Genomic DNA, 16,461 nt, shown 5'->3' on the forward strand with positions numbered 1-16,461 from the left:
GACGGGGTTTCCCCATGTTAGCCAGGATGGTCTCGATCTCCTGACCTCATGGTCCACCCGCCTTGGCCTCCCAAAGTGCTGGGATTACAGGTGTGAGCCACCGTGCCTGGCCCTACTTTCTCTCTTTACTTTCTGATCTTTCACATTTCTGAAATGTATTGTTGAATTTACCTATACGTTCCTGTAATTTTCCTGAATATGTTTGAGAATATACATATAAGCTCACAATTTTATCTTTCCTGGTATATTTGACCCTTTTATTACTATGAGATAAAACTGTTGTATCTACCTTTAATTTTTTTTTTGTCCTGGAATTCTATTTTGTCTATATTAACACTAGCTTTTCTTTAGTCAATATTTGCCAAATGTACTTTTTTTCTTACTTTTTTGAGCTGAAGGACAATATAAATTCTGATTTAATAAAAATAATGTATATGTTTTAAAAGTCAAATAGTTTCATGAAGCTTATAAGAAAAGTCAGCAGTTCCCTCTCCAGGGATCTCCAGATCCCCAATTTCTAAAGGCTACCATTTTCAACTCCTTTAGCCATTTATTCTAGGATCAATATCCTTATTTCCTAGTAACATGCTTTATACTACCATATCATTTTATATTCCAGAAATTATCTATTGATTTCCTTCTAAGATCAATTACAATCTCATATCTTTCAGTTCTGGGATTTATTCTTATACTATATACTAAGATCAATTATGGATTTATCTCATTACAAAACCCTCCTACCCATACATATCTTTTCATGCTATCTTCTGAAAAGTTTTAGCCCTATATTAATGTTCAGTGTTTATATGTCACATAAATAATGGTCAGAGTGATTAAATCAATATTCAATTAAATCGATATTTAATGTTTACATGATTGTTTACATAATTATTATTCACAGCTAAGCCAGCTAGTACACTGTAATTACATTTATTTTCTATTACAAACTTATGCTTTTCCTGAAGAGTTAATAACTGCTTTGTTTTTGCATTTTCTGAGTTTCTAAGACTGAAAACCTCCTCTAAGTATAGTCAATCACATAAGGTATCCTATCAATTTGACTTTTTCCTTGCAGGCTTCAATCTGAATGGGTTCTAGGCCTTGTGTACCACCACCACAGTGAGAATTCGTTTCCCGTTTCCTGTGTTGGCCCCCTCCATTTCCTCAATCCCATGTTTTCTTTCTTTTCTTCTTTTTTAACTTAAATAAACTCCCTTGTTTTGGTGAAATAATTTTCTCTCAGAATTCTAAGGTATTATTCCTTTGGTTTCTAACTCTGTTTATCACTTTTGAGAAGTTTGATGCCAGTCTCTTTTCCATTTCTTTACATGGAATGTACGTTTTCTTTTTGGAAGCTGTTAGAATCTCTTTTCAAATCAGTTTTAAAATGTCAAGGTCATGTGCCTTGGTGTATATATTTATGTACATGGTAGTCCCTTTTAGTATGAAAACTCACATCTTTCAGTTCTGAAATTTATTCCTATACTAGTCCTTTGGTTCTTTCTTTTTTGCCTTCTCTATTGTCTTTACAGAATACCTGCTTTGGATGTTGAAACTTTTGGGACAATCTTGAATTTTAAAAAATATTTTCCCGTCTCTTTATGTTCTATTTTTGAAGAGATTTTCTCACTTTTATATTTCACCCCTTTGAGAATTTTACTTATGATATGATCTTCTATGAGCTCTTTTAGCTATTATATAGGTCTTTGTTCAGTTTCCCAGGCAGGCATTCTCTCCTCTATTCTTCTTCTTTAATTCTCTAAGGCAAGAGGTTCTGAGGCTAGGTTTCTCTCAAGGTGAAATGGCTACTAAGGACTAAGCCAGGAGGATGGCTTTTCCTTGGGATGTGAAATCTGTAAGTAGACCAACAGATGGGAGATTGTAGGGGTCCTCAGATAATTGAGACTGACTTTATTTCAAACATATCATCTTTACCAAATGAAGCCTGGGAGTGAGGTAAAGCCGGTAAGTTCTTTGTGCAGACTTCAGACACAGTTCACTTCTTTCCTGCCAACTTTTCCACATCTCCCCTCACCTAAAGTATCTGACACTGGGATCTTAGGGTTATCTGTTTCAACCAAACTGCCACTAGTATATGGATAGTGGAAAACATGTAAGGGATTCCCTGGTGCATGAAAGTTTTCATTTATGAACTATATTTTGTAAAATTATTTCTTTTTATTTACTTGGCAGTCTCAATGTTAGCTGGTAGATATGCTTCTCTTGTCTTATTTCAAAAAGCATTTATAAAAAGACTTCACTGTGTTTTGAAGTAGAAGAAAATTATCTAAAAAAATGTGTGCTTTAATAAGCAGACCTCATTTATTTTTCTCACAAAGGCATTGATGCTATCACATGAAGTCATTAACACTATACCAAAACTAGAACATAGAGCCACCCTACGTTTAAAAACTGCCCTGGGATCAGTAGCACCTATTTGGCTAATAGTTATACACAGGAATAAAAAAGTATAAATATAACAAACACAGGCAATTATACATACAGAATTTTCAGTGGCTACTGGAGTTTTCATTTAATAAATATTATCATCTCTCAGCTACAAAAGTATAACGTCAGGGGTGCAGAAGAAAAAAAGCTTTTATAAAACAGTGGGGGCCAGGCACGGCGGCTCAAGCGTGTAATCCCAGCACTTTGGGAGGCTGAGGCAGGCAGATCATCTGAGGTCAGGAGTTCAAGACCAGCCTGGCCAACATGGTGAAACCCCACCTCTGCTAAAAATACAAAAAATTAGCTGGGTGTGGAGGCGGGCGCCTGTAATCCCAGCTACTCTGGAGGCTGAGGCAGGAGAATCACTTGAACCTGGGAGGTGGGGGTTGCAGTGAGCAGACATCACACCATCACACTCTACCCTGGGCAACAAGATTGAAACTCCATTTCAAAAAAAAAAAAAAAGATTGAAACTCAAATACCCACAGTGACCAGACAGATAAGGTGGAAGAATGAAACAGACTGAGTCTTAGAGCTGTGGGGATGGAAGCAAACAAGAGAATGGATGTCCTGCCTGCAGGGGGACAGCCATGGCTCAGCTGCAGCTGATTACCACCATGAATGAATGCAAGCCAAAGGGCAGCCAGATTTTCTGATTTTTCAAGGGAAATCAAAAATCTTAGTTTTAAATGTTGGCAGAAAATTTAAAAAATTTTAAAACAACATGGGGGCTGGATGCAGTGGTTCGTGCTTGTAATCTCAGCACTTTGAGAGGCTGAGGCAGGTAGACAGCTTGAGGCCAGGAGTTCAAGACCAGCCCAGGCAACATAGCGAGACCCTCATCACTACAAAAAAAACCTCATCACTACAAAAAAATTATTAGTCAGGCATAGTGGCGTGTGCCTCTGGCCCCAGCTACTTGGAAGGCTAAAGTGGGAGGATCACTGGAGCCCAGGAGTTCAATGCTGCAGTGAGCTATAATTGCATCACTGCACTCCAGCCTGGGTGACAGAGTGAGACTCTGTCTTTAAAAAAAATTAAAAAAAAAAAATCATGTCAGCAACAGAATCCAGCCTATAAGACATTACTTTGTAATATCTGACAGAGATACACTAATGTGGCAATTTAATCAAGATTTTCTATGGATCTTAGTATCTAAAACATACTTGACTGGGTATTATTTCATTTCAAAAGCTGTATCATATTTTATTCCCCATTGTGAAAATGAAGTTTACAGTTTTCAAAAATCTCTGAAGCATAATAAAGGATTTTATGAAATTTTACCTTCTTATATATGCTCAATATAATGGCAAGGAGAAAAGCTTGTATAACGAAACAGAAAAAAAGGATAAAGATTAGACAGTAATCTCACTTAGGATGAAAAGGGGAGAAAATGCCACAAAGTTTACAAAGCCAATCCGGTTACCTGCATTTTCATTCCGCAAGGGTTTTTCTCCCACTGGCAAGGATGCCTTAGTCACTACCCTCTTACTGTAGATTCCTTCTTTATGTTTAATGTTAACAGTGGCTGAGAGATCATCATCTCTTGTGCCTAGCACCTGAGCTGGGAAGTCTGGAGCAACCGCATCATTGGATCCTAAAGAAAAATGGGAAAGTAATACAAAACACAAATAGTGACATGAAATTGAGAAAGACTTTTTAAAAATTTGCCTCTCAGACCAGTTCTATGAAAAAAGCACTACAGGCCAGGCACGATGGCTCATGCCTGTAATCCCAGCACTTTGGAAGGCTGAGGCGGGTGGAGTTCAAGACCAGCCTGGCCAAGATGGTGAAACCCCATCTCTACTAAAAATACAAAAATTAGCCAGGTGTGGTGGCAGGTGCGTGTGACCCCAGCTACTTGGGAGGCTGAGGCAGAAGAATCGCTTGAACCTGGGAGGCTGAGATTGCAGTGAGCAGAGATCGTGCCACTGTACTGCAGCTTGGGTGACAGAGTGAGACCTGGTCAAAAAAAAAAAAAAAAACCAAACAAACAAAAAACAAGAAACAAATGAACAAAAGAACAAAAAAACAAAAAAAAAACACTACAATGGGTAGGATAATCAGAAGGAAATGTCAGTCAAACTGAAGTTGTAAGCTATGTAATATAAATTCTAATAATACAAGGCAGAGATGCAAATTATATAAGAGAAGATATAAAATGGAGAATCAGTTCAGGAGAGAGAATATTTTCAGTTCACGATGGTTTTGGCGGAAGGAGAAAATGGATTGTACCTTGGAAAAAAGTAGTTTTTGATATAGAAAGGAAGGAAGAAAGGCATTTTAGGCAGAAGTTATAGCATAAGCAAAGACAAGAAGCATTTAAGAATGGCGGACACTTTATGGTCAGGCTGGATTGCAGAATACATTAAGGAGAGTGGTAGAAGGTATTTAAAAATAGTTGTTTGGGACAAAATTCAGCAGTGCATGGGATCCCAAGCTGAAGAGTATAAACGTTATTGTATATGAAATGCAACATAATGGAAGATTTTTAAATGAAATAATAATATATTTAGCTATGTTTCCAGAAGATTAATCTGACAATACAAAAGACAAAACTGAAAGGAAAATGACAGATCAGTAAAAGACTTGAAAGTATTTAATTCTTTTAAAATATATTTCAATATTCCTACATTCCTTGATATAATAAATTAATCTATAAACCATGCCACATCTAACAGGCAAAAGAACATTTCTGGACATATAAAGGCTTATACTAATTTTCTGTGAGATGATTTTTCTTTCTAAGATCCTGTATTTCCTGAGCTCCTAGTATGTGTATGGCAATAAGAGCTGGGTAAGTACCTGTATCATTAGTACAGTGCACAATAAGCCATGAAGAGTTTTGCAGGACAGATTGCAAGGAAAACACCACCTTCTGGGCCAAATAGATTATATTGGGCTCCTCTCAACTTCTGTAAAATCACTTTCTCTTATCTGCCTCTTACCTCTCCGGAAACTTATTTTTTATCTTTTCCTCTACCAAATCTCTCAATGCTAGAGTTCCTCAAGGAGTCAGAACTGGCCTCTCTTCCCTTCCTAGGTAAACTTATCGACCACCAGGGTATATGCTGATGACCAACAAATAATGTACCATTGGCCACGACCTTTCTTCTGAGCATCCGACTCCAGCATTCAGCGACACAGCTAGCTCTTACAGCACTTTTATGGAAATTAGAAAAATGTCTCTTCCTCAAATAAAAATGTTTAAGTTACTATATATTGTAGTACAACACAAACTACTGTAAATGGTGGTCATTCTCTTCACAAATTCTCCCAGGGAGTACACACCAGCAGCAGCATGCACACGCACAGTCTGCACCACCACCCCTTGTTTTCCAAGAGAGATGATCCCTCAAGTTCAGAGTTAGATGGGGAACAATTATGTCCCTGAGAGCAGTGGGTGAATGAGCAAGAGAATCAACCTCAGAGGAGGTGAGAGGCAGCTGAGAGAGTGCAGCTACACATGTGTGCGTGTCAGTGAATGTAAATATACTTATTTTCCTGTACCTGTGCATAGCTACAGTATGTGTGAGTATAGATTTATGTTTGGGGCAGCACAAGAGTTAACATTGCTGCTCCAGAACTCTAACTAAAGATCTGGAATATTCATGCCCATCTGTGTGCTTTCAAAAAAGTATATATTTATAATGGGAACAGTGCCTCTTATAGGTGGCACTATTACCTTAACATGTGTAAATTAACTCTGCCTACATTCGATTGTAGACCCAACATCTCTATGTGGATGTATAACAGGAATCTCATTTTTAACATCCAAAGCAGACATTTTGATCATCTTCCCCAAATCTGCTTTTTCCTCAATCTCCACCTCAGTAAATGGCACCTCTATTCACCTAGTTGCTCACTCCAGACATTTTTTTCATGCTCTTCTCCCTCACTCTCCATACTCTTATTACCAAATCTAGGAGAAACTATTTCTAAAAGGAAGTTGACTGTCCATTTCTCCCTATCTATAGATAACACTGTGATACTGATGCTACCATCTCTGGTACTGTCTACAGCAACAGCCTTCTAACTAACTGGTGTCTCTACTTGCACTCTAACCCACCCCACCATGGCTCTCTGCCTTCCCATCTATAAACCATTTCTCCATATAGTGGCAAGAATAAACTTTACAAGTGTAAATCAAACCATAATTGCGGTAGTACTAGAATAAAATCCAAACACTTTAATACAGTTGATAAGATCCTGCATGATCTTGAACCTACCTGTCTTCAACCATATCTACCCATCACTATGCTCTACCCTGTTAAATACAATTTATGGGAGTCCATTGTTTTAGACTGAGCTCCTGCACTAGGCCCCAACAGACCAAACCGAAATGTAGTCACTTGTACTAAATGCCATACAATCCAACTGAAACTTTAAGGAAGAAGGCAAGTTCCACAATGGACGGGAGTTTTCTGAAAACGAGAGATCCACAGCAACTAACTGAAAAAGGGGCCAGTCACCCTGAGCTGGCGTAACAAGGAACCTATCTCTGCTTTAATCTTTACCAGGAAAGTAACCTGATGTTAATCAATATGCTTTTTTTGGTATTACCGATGATCCACCACTTACAATGGAGTTACGTCCTGGTAAGTCCATCATAGGTTGAAAAAATTGTTAGTCAAAAATGTATTTAATGCCCCTAACCTATCATAGCTTAGCCCAGCCTACTTTAAACATACTCAGAACACTTACAATAGCTTACATGTAGGCAAAATCATCTAACACAAAGCCTATTTTATAATACAGTGTCAAATAGTTCATACAGTTTATTAAATGCCATACTGAAGTATGGTTTCTACTAAATGTGTATCACTTCCATACCATCATAAAGTCAAAAAATAGTTAAGTGGAACCACTGTAAACTGGGAACTGTCTGTATTATGTTTCCTTGTTCCTGGTCTGGCTACGTTATCAGAACCAACTGCTCTCCCATGCCCAGTGCACCTTTTTCTATATTATAGAATGAGATGTTGCCTGATTCATGAATCACTACAAAAACCAATTAGATCTTCAAATTTATTGAAATTTCAACCCATGCTGCCTTCTTTCCATTTGTCACATGCATCAAGCTCTTTTCTGCTTCATGGGCTTTCCTAATCTTGTTCCCTCTCGCCAGAACATTCTCACACTCCACTCTTTGCCTACCTAATTCATCCTCATCCTCTAGAGTTCAGCTTAAAAGTTTCTTCCTGGAAAAGACCTTCAAAAGTTCGTAAAACAAAACTGGGTCTACTTGTTTATCTTGGAACTCTTCTTTATTTTCTTAGCATTTATCACTTGTAATTATGTACTTATTTATGGTCGAATATCTATCATCCAATGTGAACATAAACTCCATTATAGTTTATTTTGAGCAATACTGAAATTGTAACACCTACCACAGTATATCTGTCTGGAACACAGTAACATCTTTAATACCTATTGTTTGAATAAACAAATCAACATGAGCTGACAGCTTTCTATCATTTAAAAAAAAAAATCAACCTGATCGTTGTAGAAAATTCAGGAAAAGTATGAAGGAAACAATAAAAGAAAACCCAACTAAATCTGGGTTATATATCCTACTAAGTGAACATATACAAGGATCATACCATATACAGGCTCATTACTATTTTTTCACTAAAGTAGAGATATATTTTAAATGGAATTTAGGGTTTAAAGTCAGCATATGAGGTGAAAACCTTGCCATAGAGGGTCAAAATCACCCTTAGGAAGGCATATGTTGAAACTGACATCGTGCCTGCTCAAGAAACCCACCAGAGTCATTTTTGCCTCCAGGCTTGCAACTTATCGCTGCACCTGAATCTGAGCACCTGATGAAGTACCTGACATTGTACCAAAAAGACATTTCTTCAAACTCTAGAATCATACCCAGACAAGCAAGGTAAGATGCTTACACTATAAAAGGCAAACGAGGACTACAATGAACTTTGAGAATGAAGTTTTCCATCTTTCATTACATATTCTTCCTTAGTCATATGTTCATAAAGGGTACAGTGCATGCACAAAACACCTGTACTTTTAAAATTCTCTTCTTTTTTGTTAAGTATATTTATTGGAACTTGCTTAAGTTAAATACATGTATGAGACAATATCAATGTATGCTAAAATTATTTATCATAGCTAAAGACATCTCACTGAATTCCACTCATCTGATTTAATTGTTTATGCTATCTTAAAATTCCCTATGTTTCTTGTTTTGTTACTTTGCTAATTTCATGTACTCAACACTGATTTGGAAGATAGATATCTACTTTTAAAACTCAATTAAGTTTTTTTGGTAACTTCTTAAGTTTTTTTAACTGTGGTAAAATATACATAAAATGTAACCATGACCGGATGCAGTGGCTCATGCCTGTAGTCCCAGCACTTTGGGAGGCTGAGACAGGAAGATCACTTGAGGTCAGGAGTTCGAGACCAGCCTGGCCAACATGGTGAAACCCCGTCTCTGCTAAAAATACAAAAATTAGCTGGGTGTGGTGGCGGGTGCCTATAATCCCAGCTACTCAGGAGGCTAAGGCAGGAGAACTGTTTGAATCTGGGAGGTGGAGGCTGCAGTGAGCTGAGACTGTGCCACTATACTCCAGCCTGGGTGACAAAGCAAGACTCTGTCTCAAAAAAAACAAAAAACAAAAAACAAACAAACAAAAAACCCACAAAAAAATAACCATTTTTAAGCGTACAGTTCAGTGGCATTAAGTACATTCACACTGTTATGCAACCATCACCATCATCCACCTCCAGAACTTATTCATCTTCCCAGACTTAAACTCTGTACCCATTAAATAGTAACTTCCCACTCCCCCACCCCCAGCCCCTGGTAAACACAGTTCACTTTGTGTCTCTATGAAGCTGACTTTTCTAGGTACCTCATATAAGCAGACTGGCTTATTTCAACTGGCCTAATGTCTTCAGAGTTCATCCATGTTGTAGCATGTATCAGAATTTCATTCCTCTTTAAGGCTGAATAATACTCCATTACACATATATGTCACATTTTGTTATCCATTCATAGATCAATAGACATTTGGGTTGTTTCCACCTCTTGGCCATTGTGAATAATGCTGTTACGAACATGGGTGTACAAATAGCTCTTCAAGATCCTACTTTCACTTTGTTGGGGTATATATTTAAAAGTGGAATTACTGGATCATACTATAATTCTATGTTTAATTTTTTGAGGAACAGCCACAATGTTTTGTATAATGGCTATACCATTTTACATTCCACCAGCAATAAGCAGTGGTTCCAATTTCTCCACATCCCTGACAACACTGATAATTTCCCTTTATTTGCTTGTTTTTTAAAATAACAGTGATTCCAATGGGTGTGAAGGGGTATCTTACTACAGTTTTGATTGGCATTTCCCTCATGATTAATGATGTAGAGAAGATTTTCATGTGCTTATTGGCTATTCGCACATCTGCCTTGAAGAAATGTCCATCAAATTCTGTGCCCATTTATCAATCAGATTGTTTGGGTTATTGTTGTTGAGTTGTAAGAGTTCTTTACATATTTTAGATATTAATCCCTCATCAGATAAATGATTTGCAAATATTTTCTCCTGTGAGTCACCTTTTCATTCTGTTGACTGGATTTTGTATATAAAAGTTCTGAATTTTGATAAAGTCTCACATATATATTTTTCTTTTGTTGCCTTTGTGTTTTGTTTTTGTTTTTGTTCTTTGAGACATGGTCTCACTCTGTTGGCCAAAATGGAGTGCAGTAGTGCAATCATAGTTCATTGCAGCCTTAAACTCCAGGGTTCAAGTGATACTCATGCCTCAGCCTTCCAAGTAGCTGAGACTACAAGCATATGCCATCATGCCTGGCTAATTTTTAATTTTTTGTAGAGACAGGGTCTTGCTTTATTGCCCAGGCTGATCTCAAACTCCTGGGTTCAGGCAATCCTCCCATCTTGGCCTCCCAAAGTGCTGGCATTACAGGCATGATCCACCGCACCTGGCCTGGACATTTAAATAATATAATGCAGCAACTCTGGAAATCAGATTCTATTTCCATTCCAAGGTTTGGTGTTGTTGCTTTATGTTGTTTTAATAACTTCTCTAAACTAATTCTGTAAAGTCTATATTCTCTGTTATATATGGCCACTGAAGTTACTACTCAATTAGTTTAGTGATCAGCTAATGCCTGAACAGAAATTTCCTTAAATGCCTAGAACCAATAAATCTCCCAGCCTTTATCAAATGGCTCCATGCATATGTTGGGATGTACCTTCAACACTAACCTAGGCAGCTGCCAACTCTACCTTAGCCTTCCCTTTTCTTCTTGTACAGACCCTCAAGGTCAGCCAGAGATAAGACCTAGTGCCTTGGGTCTTTCCCAAGCATACACAGGCCTATGCATGTATGGGGTCTCGCAGAGTCTTAGGAATATGTCAGAGCCTTTCAAAGAATCTATCAACATCTTATCCTCAAGTTTTCCTTTTAAGCTTTTCAGTTAGTTTACTGTTTACCTCAACTGTTAGTCCTCACCTCAGCCACTATGATATTAAAATACTTGTCTGTAAATGTTTTTGATAAACATCTTTCCCTCCCTTTCACCAGAGGCCTTTAGCACTGGATGGCTCCCAGTCAGGTCAAGTAAAGGTAAGCCTTTTGAGAGGAATCTTCCATGGAACCACTAGACACATCAAATTTTAACAATTCTTTGGGAAAGAAGTTTTAAAAGAGCCCAGCTCCATTTTGCATCCTCTGGTCTTGGAAAAGAAAGCTATATTTCTTAAGTCTATCACTGAGCTGAGGTACTGGGAATGGGACTAGGGCAAGTTAAAATGCCAATGCTTACTGTTCTTAGTGGGATTTGGCCATTTTTCTTGAATAAATACTCCCTGGGTTGCCATTACGACTGGTTTATTTGCAGACATTTATCTCTTTCTTTGGATGGCTATTTCCTTTGCCCTTGTTTTTTGTCGTCCTTCTTGTTTGGATCTTATGAGTTCTATTATTTACTTATTCTCAACTGAAGAACAATTATTTGGCCCAAATATTTTCTAACAATGATGTATGTCTTGCTCCTGGCCCCAAACTCTAATTGGCTCCTCTCATATCTATAGATGCACAACATATTCATAGAAAATGGCCAGGAATTAGAACAATTCCTAGGCTTTCATCCAGTGTAGGTCTACTGGTCTAAGAAAGGATTGTTTTCTATTTCCAACTTCCTCACTCTCAGAATAGATGAAGAACATGAAAAAACAATCTCAAGTGTATATGGCAACTAGATCTCTTTTTGTCATACTGATGCATACAGTACTTTATTACAGAAAATGTATGTCTTAGGATACGGTGTGCCAGTCCTGAGTCATTTTCTTCTCCCATCACCTACACTATTCAATCTTTAAGTTAATCTCTCCAACCAGATGGAAGTGTTAGTGATGTCTATGGATAGCAGGACACAGGAGGCCTCAGAACTGGGCGACACAGCGAGACTCCGTCTCAAAAAAAAAAAAAAAAAAAAAAAGTACTGGCACATCTGACCAGGTTTCTACTGTTTACAGACATTCTGTCTTCTGAACTGTAAGTAAGTGGGATAGAAGACTTTCCTACCTACAATTAATTAAGTGAACTTGTTTTCTTTCTGGTAGCCGTTAACAGTGTTTTTAAAACCATAGCCTTGCAAGGAGTAAACATTTCATTTATGGCTATAAACTTAACAACTAATCTTAACTTTTGGTGAGTATTTTTGTGGTTCTTTTTTTTTTTCAATGCTATCATTGTGAGAAATTAGGCGAGGTTATATCAGAGGCTTTAATGCAGTTACTATCAAAAGCTAGTTTGGTTCTCTTTCAGATAAAAGTAACAAAAATGTTTGCCTAAGACCAGGAACAACTTCTCCTTTCTTTGTAATTTCTACACACATATTGATATTTATAGATAATCATGGAAAAAACAATTTGTCTAAAGTGAACCAAGTCATCTCCTGTGGACAACTCAAAACACTGTCCCACCAATCAAAACGCTACACCACACCAACTCTGCACCCTTAACTTAAAATCTTCTATAAGAAATATTTACCTAGTGCCTCCACAGGGTACTATTCATTTCCTAACTCTGCAGCTCCTCTGTAGTGGATTCACAGAGATGTTGCAGGATATTTTAAAATTCTAGGGAAAGGACAGTGATAAACTACTAGCTCAAGGTCAAAGTGTCAACATCAGATAGTGTTATGTTCCTTTCAATGCTGTTGTGCCTTGGCAAAAGCTGGATTTTTGGCAGCTGCTGTAATAAAAAGCAGAAAATAAGAGAGGGTCCAACCTCATCTCATGGTTTGAGAAGCTGCATAGTGTCCAACAGCTACACACATATCATTAGTAAGTAATCATGGTTATTTATGAACAAATTCTTTTTTCAAAAACCAAAACCAAAAATAAATAACAAATTTGTTAAATTAGTTGTTAGATCGAAACAATTAGTATTTATGTCCTAATTCCTTAGTTGCTATTTGAAAAAAATAATTGCTTATTATACATAAAGTGGAGAAAATAAATCAATGAAACACTAAGGGTGCTGTGAACCAAGAAAGCTTAGCAACTTTGCCCTAGATAGAGCCCACTAACCCAAATAATGATCCATACAATTTCCTTCATCAAATATTTATAAATGCCTATGTGTATATAATATATCTGATCAAATAACTCATCTATCTGAACCAGAGATCAATGTATGAAAAGTTCCATATTTCACTGAAAAATTAAAGAGCACTGGATTTTTGTCACTACAGAATCAACTAGCCAATACACAAAATTTCAAATAATAAAACTTTGAATAATTTCTGCATAATACCTGAATGGGAGCTTTCAACGGTGGTATCTGATTTGGAATCCGGAGATGGAGGAATTTGTCTTAATTGTGGAACATAATACATCTTCGTACTACCAGAAGGCTTATATGGCAATAATAAAGGCTGACCTAAGGAGGTAAAAATCAGAACAATTAATACGAAAAACATTTATTAATTCACTGAACAAATATGGAATGCCTTCTATGTTTCAGGCAGTGTTCATGACTTTTGGAATTTATGAGTGAACAAAGAGAAATGTATCTCTGCCTTCAAGAAGAATGAGAATTCTAGAGGAGGAAAATATACAGTAAATAATTAACATACTAAATGAGTAAATTATCCAGCATTTTAATAAATTATAAGTGATACAGAGAAAATATAGAAATGCTGAGGGTAATTAGGAATACAGGAGAAATTGAGGTTTAAATGCAGGGGAAACAGTTTAAGTAGGATGGTAGGGATAGGTTTCATTGAGATGACTTTTTAGCAATCCATTCCATATATAAATGACTCTAACTAAAAAACATCTTATTTTACATTGAACCGTAACCTGGTCATAATCAAGCCCTTATACTGGTCTTATTTTGCTTCCAGAGTCACAGACAGTAAGTCTAATTCTCATCTGTGTGACAGGGCTTCAAAACATAGTTTCCACTGCAAGAGTATGAATTTTCAATATTAAGAAAATACATAAAAGTAAAAATTACAAGGTGCTACCACTCAAGGATAATTATTATTAACATTTTAATGTATATCTTACCCATCTTTTCCTGTTGTTTGTTTACAAAGTGTCTGCATATAGTATGCATAATTTGAAATTCAGCTTTTCTATTTTCTATTTAAAATAAAAATATTCATTTTACTTCCTATTCTTCACATTTGTATGGTTATACCACAGATTAAATATAGTCAACTCTTAGCCTAATGTTGAAAATGCAGGTTGTGTTAAAATGTTCAATTATAAAGAATTCTGTGAATAAAGATTTTCCTGTTTATACTTATTCTTCCCCATCACCCATCTGAGGTAAATTCTTTTTACAAAGTGAAAAATTACACCCTTCATGAAGTACTGACTGCTAAATTGCTTATTAATATGTCTGTGACAATTTACTCTTCCTCCAACAGCACATGTAGAGTCATTAAGAAATGATTAATTGCTAATAGGGGTAAAAGGAATCTCATTTTAAAAATATGCCCTCATCTTACTATTATGGACTTTTTTTTTTCTATATAATAGTTTTTCTTTCATGATTGGTAGAAACTGTCAAATATGCCCTCGTGTCCAACTTCCCTCCCTCCTTACATCTATACATCTATATATACTTCCAATCTCCCTCACAGCCATGTGTGAACGTGTGGGTAACTTTGATCAGTCCATGGGAAGAGTGCGAGAATGTGTGCAACTTCCAGGCATTCCCGTAAAGTTATCCCATTAAAGCCCCCCACTTCCTAGATAGTGCAGATCATGATAGCGGTAGCAGTTACTCTAGACCCAGAAATGGAAGTCACACTTCCAGAGATGGAAGCATGACAGAGCCACCAGACATGCAACTCAGCTATCAGCTCTAGACTACTTACCTGTAATTTAGGGTTTCTGTGATAAAATAGTTATACCATAGCCTAAAGTAATAAGAAACGCAATTCCCAGGGAAGTCTTGGTGGTGTGCTGGAACCAGAACCAGCTGACTTGGGGGTATGCAACCTAGTAAGACACCAGCCGAAATGGCCAAGGGAAACACTTGTGCCACTCCATACCCAAACCCAGACAGCACAGCTTGCAGCTTCAGGAGAGGCTCCTTCCTTTCACTTGGGAAGATGGAAGATTAAACAGGCCTTTGTCTTGCAACCTGGATACCAGCTCAGCCACAGTATGATAGAGATGCCAGGCAGAGTCCTGAGGCCTCCATTCCATGACCTAGCTCCTGGACAACATTTCTAGACACACCCCGGGCCAGAAAGGAACCTGTTGCCTTGAAGGACCCAGTCCTGGTAGGATTCATCACCTGCTGACTGAAGAATACCTGGGTCCTGAACAGTCAGCAGTGGTAGCCAGGCAGTATCACCTGGGTAAAACTCAGAGATGTGCTGGCCTCAGGTATGACCCAGCAATTTCCCAGCAATGGTGGCTATGAGGAGAGACTCCCTTTGCTTGAGAAAAGGAGAGGGAAGATTAAATAGGACTTTGTTTTGCAGTTTAGGTGCCAGCTCAGCCACAGAGGAGTAGAGTACAAAGCAGGCTCCAGGAGTTCCTGATTCCAGGTGTTGGCTTGTGGATGTCATTTCTGGACCTGCCCTGGGCCAGAAGGGAGCCCATAGCCCTGAGGGGAGAGTCCTAGGCCTAGAAGCATTCACCCAAGCTGACAAAAGAGCCCTTGGGCCTTGAATGAATATCAGTGGTAGGCAGCCAGTACTCACCACAAGCCTGGGGCAGTGGTGGCCACGGGGAGTGACTTCTCTGTTTGTGGGAAAAATGTCAGTTCAGCCACAGCAGAATAAAGCACTAAGGTTTCTGACTTCAGGTCGTGGCTCCCAGACAGCAATTCTGGACCTGCCTAGGGCCAGGGGGAAATCGCCACCCTGAAGGAAAGCACACAAGACTGCCTGGTTTTGCCACCTGCTGATTGCAGAGCCCCAAGGCCTTGAACAAACATAGGCAGTATCCAGGAAGTGGTTCCTGTAGACCTCAGGCGTGACCCAGTGTTTGCTGGCTTCAGGTCTGACCTAGAACAGTCCCACTGGTGGTGGCCACAGGGGTGGTTGTGTCACACCAGCTCCAAGCAGCTCAGCACAGAGAGAGAGACTCCATTCCTTTGGGAGAAAGTAAAGGAAGAGAACAAGAGTCTCTACCTGGTAATCCAGAGAATTATTCTGGATCTTATTAAAAACTTCTGATATGGTTTGGCTCTGAGTATCCAACCAAATCTCATCTCAAATTGTAATCCCCATATGTGGAGGCAGAGACCTGGTGGGAGGTGATTAGATTATGGGTGTGGTTCCCCCACCTTGTTCTCATGATAGTGAGGGAGTTCTCATAAGATGTTGATGGTTTAAAAGTGGCAGTTTCCCCTGAGTTTTTTCTCCTGCTGCCATGTAAGATGTGTCTTGCTGCCCCTTCACCTTCCGCCATGACTGTTAAGTTTCCTGAGGCCTCCCCAGCCATGTGGAACTGTGAGTCAATTAAACCTCTTTTACTTGTAA

The 16,461-nt window shown here is 38.2% G+C and overlaps 1 protein-coding gene across 9 annotated transcripts in view; it reads right to left on the minus strand.

Moving 5' to 3' along the window:
- Nucleotides 1–16,461, minus strand: part of ALMS1 (ALMS1 centrosome and basal body associated protein) — a 221,754-nt gene that overhangs the window by 59,323 nt on the left and 145,970 nt on the right. For 7 of the 9 annotated variants that reach the window (XR_012422187.1, XR_010580408.1, XR_012422190.1 and 4 more), the window contains 2 exons: nt 13,266–13,391; nt 3,875–4,045 (listed from right to left, as the gene is read on the minus strand). Coding sequence is in view for 4 of the 9 variants with exons in the window: in XM_065526944.2 (XP_065383016.1) it covers nt 3,875–4,045; nt 13,266–13,391 (297 nt within the window). In the remaining 5 variants the exon portion in view is untranslated. The remainder of the gene's footprint in view (nt 1–3,874; nt 4,046–13,265; nt 13,392–16,461) is intronic. The other 2 variants (XR_012422188.1, XM_065526945.2) reach the window with 1 other exon arrangement.

This window comes from Macaca fascicularis, chromosome 13 (genome assembly GCF_037993035.2).
Source record: "Macaca fascicularis isolate 582-1 chromosome 13, T2T-MFA8v1.1".
NCBI classification, from domain to species: Eukaryota; Metazoa; Chordata; class Mammalia; order Primates; family Cercopithecidae; genus Macaca; species Macaca fascicularis.